A 13797-nucleotide genomic window follows, 5' to 3' on the forward strand; every position below is an offset into this window, starting at 1 on the left:
TTGACAAGCTGGAGAAAATATTTGTACCCCAAAATAGTTAATATCTTTTATGCTAAGTCAGTAGGAGAAATGAATATCCCAATGACAAAATGGGCATAAAACCTTTCAGAGAAGGACCAAAGCCAGTAAAGAAGAAAGAATCGATCTTACAGGTGATCAGAGAAATGCAAATTTTATTTTTTTATGTTAAGTAAATTATAAGGCTCTTTCAGTCACACTTTCCTAGCTTCTATCAGATTACTTAGAATATAAAGTCACTGCCTAGATGTCTTTTAAGGCTTGGGTTTCCTGTTCTACTCAAGCAACAAAGAAGATTGCCCAGTTTCTCATACTGGTGTTAGTACTAGGTTTTATTTTTAAGAATTTTTTTTCATTCATCCTACTGGTGTCAGTACTAGGTTTTATTTTTAGGAAATTTTTTTTCATTGATCACTTAGAATATTGGCAGTATTGCAAAGGATTTCTCCTGTAGGTTTGATAATGGAAAGTTCACGAAAATCCTGGTAGCAGCTTTGAACTGACAGATGCCTTGCCTTTTCCTATGAGTCGGGGCAGTCCTACTTGGTTTGCATTTATGTGCAGAGAAAGAAAAGATACTGTAAGGCTAAGTAAACCTTATGATTAGAAAACACAAACGCCTTAGATGTTTGTAACAGATGAACCCTGTGAAAAGTTGGGGTGAGGTGGGGCTACCACATCAGGAAAGGTTTTTTTGGGGCCCATGAGATGGTTCACCAGGTAAAAGTCTCTTACAATTTAATCTCAATGAGTTCATTCCCTAGAATATAAGGTGAAGAGAACCGACTCTGCATGGTTGTCCCTGTTTTATGACATCTGCACATATTTACTCAATCTCCCTTCCTCTTCCCCTCTTTCCTCCTCCCTGTCTCCCTGTCCCTTAACCCTTTTCTCCTTTTCCTGTCATTCAGCAATAACAAGTCTCCAGTCACATGTCTAAAAGATGATTCTTTGAAAATAAGAGACAAGAAGGGTTGGGTATGGTGGTGCAAACTTTTTAATCCTAGCACCTGGGAGGCAGAGGCAGGTAGATCAAGACCAATGAGGGACACATAGGGAGACCCTGTCTCTAAGCAAGAAAGAAAAAGAGACAGTTTAATTTTTTTTATATACCACAAAGATAAAGAAACGAGATACATTTGGGAAGTAACATTTAAGTATCCTATTCCAGTCTAGTCCTTGGTAACCTCTAAAGCATTCAGTGGGCAACAATGAAATGTTAGTGAGGTTGAGTTCTAGGAAAGATGGTAAAGGATCCATGCTATTGCAAGCTGCCCTTGTGCCATGTACGGCTTTTCCAATTAGACCCAGGTATCTCACATAACTGTGATGATGCCAAGCAGAGTCTTTGTCCACAGTATTGCATTCAAGAAAGATCTGGCTTGGGTACCAGGTTTGTGAGATATTAAATGCCATGTAATGGTGGATATACCAAGTTATTACAGGACTCAAGTGTTAACAACAAAATGGGTATTATCTAACCCACAGAATCATAACATTGAATTAGATTATCTGTATGTCGTTAGAAATTTAAGTAGATGTATTTGATAATAAATAAATGGAGAAGGGACAGATAAACTATATGAACTGGTGGCTCATTCTCCAAGTTTTCTTATTCTTGTTTACTGTTTTTCCTACACTCTATACTTAAGGCGGTGGAGCTGAGGTCAAGCCTGATTTGTAGAAGGATTTGGTGTTAGTTTTCCATACATATTATCACAGAAATTTGAGGTAGATTCTAGCAAAGTTGAGAATTTAAAGAAAATTCTACTTTTAAATATCTTAGAGTTGATGGGAATCTTCGGGGTTTCCTCCAATTTTAGATCTCAGCATTGTTGGATATATAGGTGGCATCTAACTATTCATTTCTTGAATGAGGATGGTGAGATTCAAAGAGAGAATGACTTTAAATTTAAATCCCATGTTCTTTGTTTAAATATCAAGACAGCATGCTCATTTTTAAAAATCTCCTATTGTGTGTATTTGCTAAGTGGCAGGTACTTGGACATACTCTTCAAGCTAGCTTATTAAGTTGTTTGTATTTTCCTGGTAAGTAAATGGATAGATAGTAAGTAGGACTCACCATAGTTTAGTATTCATAAAACTGAAAAAAACAGAACATAAATTTGTTTGGTTCCAAAGCTAGCTTTATTCCCATGACACCAGTTATAGAATTAAATAAAAATTGTTATCACTTTCCCACCTGTTGTCCATTAATAGAATGTTTCCCAGTCTCAGTCCCTATCCCATTTTCCTTTCCACTTTCAGAACCTTTATTATAAATTCTCAATCTACTCCTTGATACCTGATAATGGTCCTGTTCATCAATACAAGAGATCAGGAATATATGGAAATGGGAAAACCAAGTAAGAATAGAGTCTTAGTTTTACAGAGTTCAGAAGCTCTATGATCTTTTCTCAGGGTTTAATATTATAGAAAAATAAATCAGTGCTAGACCTTTCCTTTCAGGTTGGTTCATGCTTTCCCTCATGCGTGTGCTCTCTCTTCTCTCTCTCTCATTCCCTCATTCCTTTGCTCCCTCGCTTTCTCCCTCTCTCCTCTCCCCCCTCCACCTCTTCTCTTCCCTTCTCCTCCCTCATGACTCATAATAATACCAGACATTCTGATTAGCTTTTAGGCTATGTTGCAGATTATTTAACTTTGCTTTTAGTGCTTCTTAGCTTATTTCTTTTATTTCTGTTGTCTGTACTTCAAGTAGTTTGCATATACAGGTTTATTCAGATTTAAACAAATGCATAGTATATTATTGGGAATGAAAGTATTTCATCGTAGGTTTTTATTGTAATCTAAAAGATTTATATAAGCAAAAGTTGAAATGCTTGATGGGTGTAAGGGTCCCTTTTCCCATTCTTCTTTGTTTCTCCCTCATTCCTAATCACCTTTTGTGAATCCTTGTTTGTTTCTCTTAGCCTGCAGACTGCAGAGCCTTAATAGACAAACTCAAAGTTTGTAATGATGAGCAACTACTCTTGGAACTGCAGCAAATCAAAACATGGAACATTGGCAAGGTATGTAAACAGAGGACAGGGAGCATGCTATTAGTACATAATTTTGGGTGCTTTGATAATGACAGGAGAAACTATAATGGAATAGCCTGATTCTCTAGTTACTTACATATCTAGCATATGTGTCATAGCTCTTGACTACTGGCATTTAGCCTGAATTGTTGCCAAGGACCATTTTTTTAAATCAATATGTTGGCCCAGAGAGAGTTCAGATAGTAAAAGTATTTAATGCCAGGTCTGGTGACTTGAAGAGATCAAGTCTGATCCCTGCATCCCTCATAATGGATGGAAGGAACCAATTCCCCCCGCCCCCCAAATTATCTTCTGACTTCTACATATATGCTGTGGTATGCATATGCCCACACAAATACATGTTTGAAGAAGTGAGAACAAAGCTATGTCTTAATAAAACTCTATTCCAAAGTACCCATTCAGTGTTAAAAAATACCATTATAATTTTGCTGATGAGGCTCACTGTGTGGTCCAGGCTCCTTGGACTTCATATCCTTCTACTTTAGCCTCTTCAGTACTGAGATTACTAGAGCATACCACTAAGCCACTTTTATCTTATTTTTATATCCACTTTATCCTTCTTTCTAGTGTGAGTTATATCACTGGGTGGATCTGTTAGACCGCTTTGATGGAATCCTGGCAGATGCTGGACAAACAGTGGAGAATATGTCATGGATGCTTGTATGTGATAGGCCAGAAAAAGAACAGCTGAAAATGCTTCTATTGGCTGTATTGAACTTCACAGCCTTGCTCATTGAGTACAGCTTTTCTCGGCATCTGTACAGTTCCATAGAGGTAAGATGTGGTCTGTACTTAAGTATAACCATGTATATCCATAAACAAGGGAATTTCTGTTTCTGTTGGTTGGTTGCTTTACTTTTCATTGTGGAGTTCTTAAGATTTTCAGCTTCAAAGTTAGAAGTAGTAAGTGGGGGATTTAGCTTAGTGGTAGTATACTTGCCTAGTGTGTATAGATCTCTGGGTTGAATCTTCAGAACCTCAAGGAGAAGGAAATAATAGTATGACATTCTTAGGCATAAATATTACCTGTCTTAGGATTGATGGGAAAGTTTTTCTGATTCATACTTCTTCTACCTTTTGAAGGCATAAAGAGTATAGTACCTGTATTGAAGTATTTTCTGGACAATTTAGTAATCTTTGTCCAAGATTATTAGAGGTATTCCAAGTTATTCTTAAACTATTGATTTCCTTATATTAATGTGCTTATAGTTTTCAATGTCTTCTGCCAAAACACTGCACACCCCCCCATCATACCCATGGCAGAGGGGATTAGTGTCAGGACCTGTTCCTTATTCAGTATGGTGTATTTCCATGTGACCCACATACATCTTTGTAAATAATTAAAATTCACCTCAAGATTATTTGTAATACTCAATCACACCCTTTTTTGTTCCTATGACCAAATTCCTGACAATAAACAAGGGAGGAAATTTTTTAATTTGGTTCATGGTTTGAGGAGACATATTTCATCCTTCATGGATGGTGATAGGCAGCTTCACAGTAGTAGGAGCTCATAGTAATCATATATACTACTATTTTTGAGAACCAGAATGCCGGGCGGTGGTGGCGCACGCCTTTAATCCCAGCACTTGGGAGGCAGAGACAGGCGGATTTCTGAGTTCGAGGCCAGCCTGGTCTACAGAGTGAGTTCCAGGACAGCCAGGGCTACACAGAGAAACCCTGTCTCGAAAAACCAAAGAGAGAGAGAGAGAGAGAGAGAGAGAGAGAGAGAGAGAGAGAGAGAAAGAGAAAGAGAGAAAACAAACAAAAAAACACGAACACCAGAGAACCAGAATGTTGTGCTAGGCTATAATGCCCAAGGGTCAAACCCTAGTGACCTACTTCTAAAAGTTCCACAACCTTGTAAAACTGACTAGCTGCTTGACCAAGGGTTCAAACACTTACACTCAAATTGTAGCAGTATGTGCAATGTTAATAGTTAACTTGTCTTAAGAATACTGTCCAGAATGTATATGGGAATGCACCTTTAAACATGGTAAGTTGAATGGGTAAATGATATGGGTGGGACTTGTTTAAAAAGCCTATTATATTTTTTGTATCCATAAAGACTAAGGTAACCTCATGGACAAAAGGGGGACTGAAGAAATAGCTTAACAGTTGAGTACTTCTTGCATAAGACTCAGGTTTGGATTTCTAGCAGTCACATTGAGGCTCACAACGATCTGTAACTCCACTTCCAGTGGATCTATCTGACTCCTTCTTAACATTTGAGGCTACATGGTACACAGACAAAACACATAAAATAAATCTTAAATTTAGTGGTCATAAATACATAAAGAGAAATTATTTTCCTTTACCCAAACTTGATTACCTCGGTACCACCTTGTTGCTTTTGTTTTATTTTCTGAAAGAAACAGAATCAGAACAAACAGAAAATGACTTTTGGACAAGAAGTAGAATGGTCCTGCACCAGCTCTATCAAGTAGGGATGGATAAACAGTCTTGATAAAGAACTAGATGTGCTGCCCAAGAAAGTCCATGGTCATTAAGATAATCAACAAATAAGATGCTTTTGTTATTTTCTAACTCAATTACATACTGATTTTATTTTATCCAATTACTTGCTTCAACATATTGGTGAAGGCTCTTTGTTTTAAAAAAAACAACAGGTTACTCCTAAGCTTGTACCCTACTTTTATAGTTTTATTTTGAAAAATTGCACAAAGCTGTTGTTGATAGCTTTAGTTTCTTTCTATGAGTCCTTTGTATATTTGTCATAAAGGAAATAATAGCATACACTTAGCTTCCTTTTACAACACTTAGACATATAATTTTTTTAGTCCTACGTATGTATTATAGCATATTTCTACCCTGAAATTCTTCATTATATACTGACACCAATATAATTTCAGACTGGAATTTATAGTCTTTACTCTTATTGAACGTTTTGTTCCTTGGGTTCAGTATTGTATATTGTAAGAGATTGACTATATTTTTGTGTAGTGGGGTTCAATAAGTTGATGGTTTTTAATGTTGACACACATTATCACATTAAAAAAAACTCTTAGAAGTTTTTAGTGCCAAATTCCTGATGCACTAGACTTTGTTCCTTTTTTGTTCCTATAGCATTTGACAACTTTATTGGCTTCTTCTGATATGCAAGTGGTGCTGGCAGTCCTTAACCTTCTATATGTATTTAGCAAAAGATCAAACTATATCACACGTCTTGGATCTGACAAGAGGACTCCACTACTGACACGGCTGCAACATTTGGCAGAGGTGAGTCTTAGGTGAAGACATCAGAGCATATGGTTAAACAGGCATTTCTTGTTTTGTCAAAGTGGATTAGAATCCTTTTGTTAACTTTCTGACTTTTACAAGTATTTGGGACAGTGTAACAAAGTTTCAAAAGGCAGGAGTATCCTCAACTATTAATTAAATTTAAAACATTTCATCAACTGCTCATGAAACAAAATCCTTGTTTCAAAACTGATAGTGCTGCTTTGGGGAAATTCAGAATAAGGATTCTTTGTGATAAAGAAGCATACAGGGAGAAAAAGGTCTAGATTAGAATCTTTAATTTTAATACCAATTTTCTCATCTGGGAATTTAAGATTAAGAATCGTTTAGAATAATTGTTGGACACTTAGTGCTATTTTCTAATGGTAGTAATTGTATTGAAGTCAAGATTTCTTATAGGAAAATTCAACCCTATGAAAACATTATGTGGTATTCCTAGAGGTTTATTGATAACACACAGTTTGTTCAGAAGTTGTGTTAGAATTTTTTTAGGGTATTTGTCTTAGTTACTACTGTTGCTGTGAGGACACATGATAACCAAAGTAACTTTTAGAAGAAAACATTTAATTGGAGACTTGTTTACAGTTCATAACCATCATGGCATAGGAACATGGTGACAGGCAGTCATGTGTGGCATTGGAGCAATAGCTGAGAGCTTATATCCTGATCTGCAAGCAGGATACAGAACAGAGACTGGGCCAGGCATGAGTTTTTAAAACATCAGTAGCATGCCTCTGACATGCCCACAACTATATTCACAAGGCCACACCCCCTAATCCTTCCAAAGTAGTCTAACTGGGGACCAAGCATTCAGATGCATATTTTTATATGGGGACATTCTCATTCAACTGAGCACAGTTGGGATAGTCTGAAGTTTTCCTTAGTGAGCCCCTGTACTGCTAGGATTACAGGCATATATTACTACACGTGATTGAAGACTTGTTTTAATAGCCAATTTAATGGTTACCTTAAGATTGGCTCACATTTCAGGTTATTTTAGGTTCATTACTCAGAAGTTTAATAGAATTCTATGACCTATATGGAAATATAGAAAAAAATAATCACTTTAATCCAATGAGAAAATCAGTGCTGGAGATAAAACTTAGTTTTGCTCATGCTAGACAATACTACTATTAAACTACACCTCTAGCCATCAAACCTACTTTCTAAACATATTTTGAGCATTTCCCTCATTGTATATGTATATGTATGTATAACAGTTCAATATGGGATCCAGAGTTCAAAAGAAAACGTTTTAGTCATTTGATATATCATGTTTGCAAGCAACTTCAGTTAAATTTAAGTGGATCATATACACAAAAAATGCATGAAAGTAGGAAGAGAAGGTGGTTGGTGGAGGGAGAAATGGAAGTATAATTATGGATTATAGGAGCTGGGGGAAGCCTTTAATCCCAGCACTCAGAAGGGAGGCAAAGACAAATGGCACTCTGAGTTTCAGGCTAGTCTGATCTACATAGTGAGTTTCAGGACAGCCAGATATGTAATAAATTCTTACTCACATTAATCAAGCATTAGGGCTCAGCAAGTGTTTGTCACCAAGCTTAACACTGATGACCAGAATTTGATCCTGACACCATATGGTAAGAGAATAATGACTCCTAAAAGTTTCCTTCTGACCTCTACATGTGTATTAATAGAATGCAGGTGTGCGTGCCACATACACATTAAATAAGTCAGTAAAAATATAGTAAGACATAAGTACATAATAAACTCAGAAGCTCAGAAAAGAATTTGTAGATAATCTACCTGTAGTCCTAATAGAGGAGAAAATTTACAAAGTCAAGCAAAATGCCAAGTAATTCTTTGTCTTTTAATTTTTAGTAGAGGGATCTGGAGAGATTGATGATTCCAGCAATTTGAGTGCATTCTTGTAAAGGGATAGAGTTAAATTCTCAGCATATACAATGGCCTCATAGCATTTGACAAGTCTGATCTGATCTCTTTGGGCACCAGCACTCATATGTACAAAATACTCAACACACACAATTAAAGATGAAACAATATAATGAAAGAAATAATTTAGATTAATTATTTTAAAAGAGTTTGTTGCAGGCACTGGAGTTGTCTTTTGGTTTCCTAGGGAGAATTTAAAATTGTTAGAACTGGTAGTATGTGGTAACATACATCTTTAAAATCCAGCATTCAGAAGACATAGGCTGGTGGGCCTCTTGAGTTCAAGGACAGCCTGGTCTCCATAGAGGATTCCAAGCCATCCAGGCCTACATAGTAACACACCCTATCTCAAAAAAATTGTTAAAATGCAGTGTGATAGCCAAGTAATAGGTAAATACACAGTAGTAGCACTTACTAGCTAGTACTTAGGACACCGATCTAAGGGTAAAGTTAGAAAATAATCTTAGCATTTATTAAAATTTCATCTTTTAAAAAATCAAGTCTTTTCACTCATGTATGAATACCTTAGTATCTCTGCTTGTAAAGTGGTGCTTTAAGCATGCTCTAAGCATGATTGATACCCTAGTTATTTTTAGATGTACCAACTTAATAACCCGGTTCATATGATAGCCCCCACTGGGTAGGTAAGCACAACGAGGCTCATCAGTTAATGTGTATTTTGAGGGGAAAAAGGCTATGAGATGCAATAATTTTTTTTTCTTTACCTGTTCCTCTGGGATGTGTTGACTATGGCTTATTTAAAAGAGTTGAAGTACCTAATTTCTAATATATGCATTTTAATTTGTGAGATTATGTGTTCTCATTATACCCAGATCAAATAATCTCATGATTTTCCATATGATTTTTTTTCCTTTGACTTCATTGGTAGTTAAGAGTATTGATTAATTACCATGTTCTTATGAATTTTCCAGACTACTTTTTGTGATGGATTTCTGGGGTTTTTTCCCCCATATCTAATGATAATGTCATTGACAGAGATTTGGTATAAATGTATTAAGGGTTGTTTTGTTACCTAAGGTCTACATGTGGTGGGAAGAATATATGCTCTAGTCTTGCATAGGTTCTGTATGTCTGTTAGGTCAGTTGAGTTGGTATTGTTCAGGTTTTCAGTTTCCCTGTTGTTTTTTTATCTAGTTCTTGTTAATTTCCCTGGAAATCAGAATTGATATTTTAAGTTACAAAATTATACTTTTAAGTTAATACCAGGGTGGGTTTTTTTTGTCTGTGTGTGTGGTTCAGGTGATTGAAGAAACAAAGGCTCTGTGTATATTGTGCAACCACACAATGAGCTACATCCTGAGCCCCTATGGTGTACTATTTTTTAATAGTACACAATAACTTTACTCTTATTTTTGTTCCCTTTACATTTTTATACATAGTATGGTCATCAAAGTAAATACATAATTCTTGGCTTACATAGTTTGTGTTTGAAAAGTAGCACATCAAAAGTAGGGAACACTAGGGAGATAGTTCACAGCTAAGTTCCTGCCACACAAGGACCCAATTTGATCTCTAGAACTCACATAAAAAATACCAGGAGTTTCTGGCACAGTTTATAATCCTAGCACTGGGCATAGAGAGAGGGTGATCTTTAGAGCTGTCTGGTCAGCTAGCCAAGCCTTTCTTGCTGAGTTCTATGCTAATGAAAGATACCTTGTCTCAAAACTAGATGATACCACCTGAGGAACACCTGACTTTGACTTTTGACTTCTACAGGCATGTATTAACCAGGGCTGTATGCCTTGTCCCAGAAGGATAGGGACTGCTTACTACATTCATCATTTGATATTTTCAGCCATTCCCTGCCCCTGGGAAAGTTCCAGATTAAGCAAACTTGGCAGTTTGAACTGGTCTTTCAGAGACCCAAACAATCAAACACTGTTATTGCATGAAGATTCATTGTCCTCACTCCAGGAATGTGGACTATTGTTTACAGCTGATGAATATTGGCTAGGTAATGATGATGAATATTGGTTTGGTAAGTTTAATATCAAACAGCTAGTTTGCAAAATTCTTATGAAGTTGATTGATTCTGAACTGTTTGTCAAATGTATCTACTACTTTTGTAACAGGTGAGTGTTTGGAGTTCCTTGTGCTGTAGTTGTCATTATTAAATAGTTATTAGCCAGTTGACAGAGGAAAGGTAAAGTGTTTGCATAGTTTTTCTTAGTGTATGTCTTGTTTAATTACTTTTCTATTGCTGTGATAAAACACAACCAAGGCAACTTGTGAAAGAGTGCTCATGGTTATAGAGGGTTATAGTTCATGACTACCATGGCCAAGAGCATGGCAGCTTGCAGGCATGGTGGCAGGAATAATAGCTGAGAGCTTATATCTTGATCCATAAGCATGAGGTTGAGAGAGCTAATTGAATTTGACCTGGACTTTTGGAACTCAAAGCTCATCTCATCCCCAGTGACATCTCCAAGGCCATCCCATACCTAATCCTTACCAAGTATTTAAATGTAGCTTACAGTATAGGAGCTATTCTCCTTCAGTCCACCACATTTTACTTTCTGGGTTCCTTAGGCTCATGGCCATAGAATGCAAAGTGCATTTGTACAATTTAAAAGTCAGTCTCTTCTTTGACTCTTAATCTCTTAATTGCAACCCCCCAGAAAGTCCAAATGAAAGCAAATTATGTTCTTGCAACATATAATGGCATAGAATATACATTACAATTCCAAATTGGAGGAATGGGGTATAGCAAGAAAATATTGTATCAAAAAGCAAGATGGAAACTCAACTGAACAAACTCTAAATCCTATGACATGTCAAAGAAAAGATGGTTCTGCCCTTTGCTGACTGTCAAAGATGGTTCTGCCCTTTGCTGACTGCAACATACTTAATTTTGGTTTGGTTCTACTTTCTGTATGCAGCTGTTCCTGGCAGACATTCCACAGCCCTATTCTCCATGCAGGGAGGGAGTTCCCTGACACAAACCTGGCTTCAAGGGTCAGGTTGAGTGATTCTACAACCCCATTTCTCCTGTATCCTTCATAATTTTAAAGTCAGGACCACATAGTTAATGTTGCCAAATTTAGCTGTCTACTTGGGATGGAGCCTGCTCCCCCCACCCCCAAATATTTGATAAGATTTGATTTGATATTGCTTTTTAGGAGCAGAAAATCCCTTGGGCCTTTTCCTTTCATATATTGTAGGACTAGCTAGGTGTGGGGGTCTTAGCCCAAGATTACTACTCCCTCTTCCATTTTGTATCTGGCCTTATCTCTTTCAGTACAAACCATGGACCCAACATTTAATTTACTGATGTTCCTTTTCTTTTTAAATTGTATATTTTACATTTCTTTTTTTTGTCTTGCTTGGTCTTTTCCATTGTTGGCCTGAATAAAAGTGATTATTACTAATCTCACACCAAAATCAATAATTGGATATCTTGGATTCTTTGTGTCTCAAGTTAATCTAAAACTTTTCGATTTAGCTCCAGGGAGATTCTTAGGACCAGGACAAAGGCAGCCACATCCTTCGCCAAAATATCAGGGTTAGGATCTTGAATTGCTAATAATGTTCTCCTCTGAAACCTCTTGAGCTATGCTTTTATAGTTCACTTAGTTCTCAGTACAGCTGGCCAGATAAGCCTAGCTTATAGTGTTTAACCACTTTACTAGTCCTAAAGTCTTCTACATTCCTTTCAAATTACAGTATGGTCAGTCCTGTCACAGCAGCAGCCTACTTTCTGGTACCACCTTCTGTCAGTAACTTTTCAGTTGTTGTGATAAGACAGTATAATGATAGTAGTTTATACACACACACACACACACACAAAATTTGGTGCTCATGGTTCCAGAGAGTTAAGAGTTCATGGCCATCATGGTAAGGAGCATGGCATAGTATTATAGCAGTAGCTGAGAACTTACACCTTGACCCACAGAAATGAGGCAGAGTGCTAAACTGGGTTTTGATATTGTTACCACCATTTGACCCTCTGCTTTCTGTATGGGCTTCTGGGTTAATAAAGATTTCCAAAAGGCTTATTTTTCTAGAATTAGGTAAATTTTGTTTTTGCCACCAGTAGGGTTTTGTAATAGAGATCTTGAATGGCAGCTTCAATGATACACATTGAGTTACAGGTTTATCAAAGGTTCTAACGTGATTATATTTCTAAAGAAGGAAATGATAAGGTATATAGAGTAATCACTATGTGTACAACCTTTCCTAGAAGAAAAACTGGTCAGTAGTGATTGGGAGACACACTGGATTAGTGAGAATTAGATGAAGGCATTTGTGTTTGAGCTGGGCCAGGCATGACTTACCTTAAGGCAAGAGTAAAAGTAGCTAATTAATATTTGAAGTTGTAGCTAAGATGACTAGCAATTACATGTGGTGGCATGGATCATTTAATACCAGCAACACCAGCAGGCAGAGGCAAGTGACAAGTGGATCTTTGTAAGTTCAAGGCTAGCCTTGTCTAAATAACAATTTTTAGGCCATTCAGAGATACAGAGACCTTGTCTCAAAAAATAGATATTGCTGTTAAAATTTTAGGTATTTCAAAGACCAAAGAAGTTGCAGACTAGTCCATAAGCAAAATTAATATGGTTGGAATTTGAGGTTTGGAAATTACTAGGAATTGTGCTATTCATTACCACAGGTACTTGTGTGAAAGCTTTTATTCTTAGGTTAGCAAAAACAACTTAGTCATGTTCTATTGCTGTGATGAGACACCATATCCACAGCAACTCTTATAGAGGACAGTATTTAATTGGGGCTTGCTTTACAAGGCCATGGTCAGCATGGTAGGAAGCATGGCAGCATGCAAGTAGACTTGGTGCTGGAGAAAAGAGCTTGAGAGCTCTACATCTGGACCCAAAGGCAGAGGAAACACTGGGGCCTGACTTGAGTGGTCAATTGAAACCACAAAGCCTATCCCTGGTTACACACTACTTCTAACAAGGCCATATACTTCTTTTTTTCTTTAAAAAAAATCTAATTAGGTACAGAAAGCAAACAAATGTACAAATCAAACTTCACAGTAAGAACAACAGATTTCAAGTTAACAGCAGTCTAAAATCTTCAAACTAAAGGGTTTCTTTTTTATAGCTGAGAATGTGGTAAAAAGTTAAAGCATGATTTAAGAGTTACTTCTTGCTTGCTGCAGGGTATTTAGTTTCTTTCTTTAGATTTGCTTTCTTTCCTTCCAGAAATAATTACTGATGAAACATCCTCAAGTGACTTAGTGAAATTATGGAGCCCAAGTCATTTACACAATATTCAATGACAAGGACGGTCATTTACAGAGGTGACCGGCTCCGTAGGACTTTCTGGTACTGAAGCACCTAGGAGTGAGTAAGGCCACACTTGTAATGCTACTCCCTAAGCATTTAAATATATAAGTCTCTAAGGGCCATTCTTACTCAAACCAACATACAAATTATATGTAGACTCTTATAGCATGTAATTTGGCTTATGGCAAGAAAAAGTGTGGTTCTACCCTGGTGAAAGAAAGATAAAACAAACTAGAATAGTGTGAAAGGCCAGCTATGACTAAATGCCAGCAAGCATG

The 13797-nt window shown here is 36.9% G+C and overlaps 1 protein-coding gene across 36 annotated transcripts in view; it reads left to right on the forward strand.

Moving 5' to 3' along the window:
* The window catches only part of Huwe1 (HECT, UBA and WWE domain containing E3 ubiquitin protein ligase 1), a 122283-nt gene that overhangs the window by 27091 nt on the left and 81395 nt on the right, over nt 1-13797 (forward strand). For all 36 annotated transcript variants that reach the window (XM_076918660.1, XM_076918662.1, XM_076918669.1 and 33 more), the window contains 3 exons: nt 2949-3047; nt 3645-3851; nt 6165-6317. In XM_076918660.1, coding sequence (XP_076774775.1) covers nt 2949-3047; nt 3645-3851; nt 6165-6317 — 459 coding nt within the window. The remainder of the gene's footprint in view (nt 1-2948; nt 3048-3644; nt 3852-6164; nt 6318-13797) is intronic.

The sequence above is a fragment of the Arvicanthis niloticus genome, chromosome X (assembly GCF_011762505.2).
Source record: "Arvicanthis niloticus isolate mArvNil1 chromosome X, mArvNil1.pat.X, whole genome shotgun sequence".
Lineage (NCBI taxonomy): Eukaryota > Metazoa > Chordata > Mammalia > Rodentia > Muridae > Arvicanthis > Arvicanthis niloticus.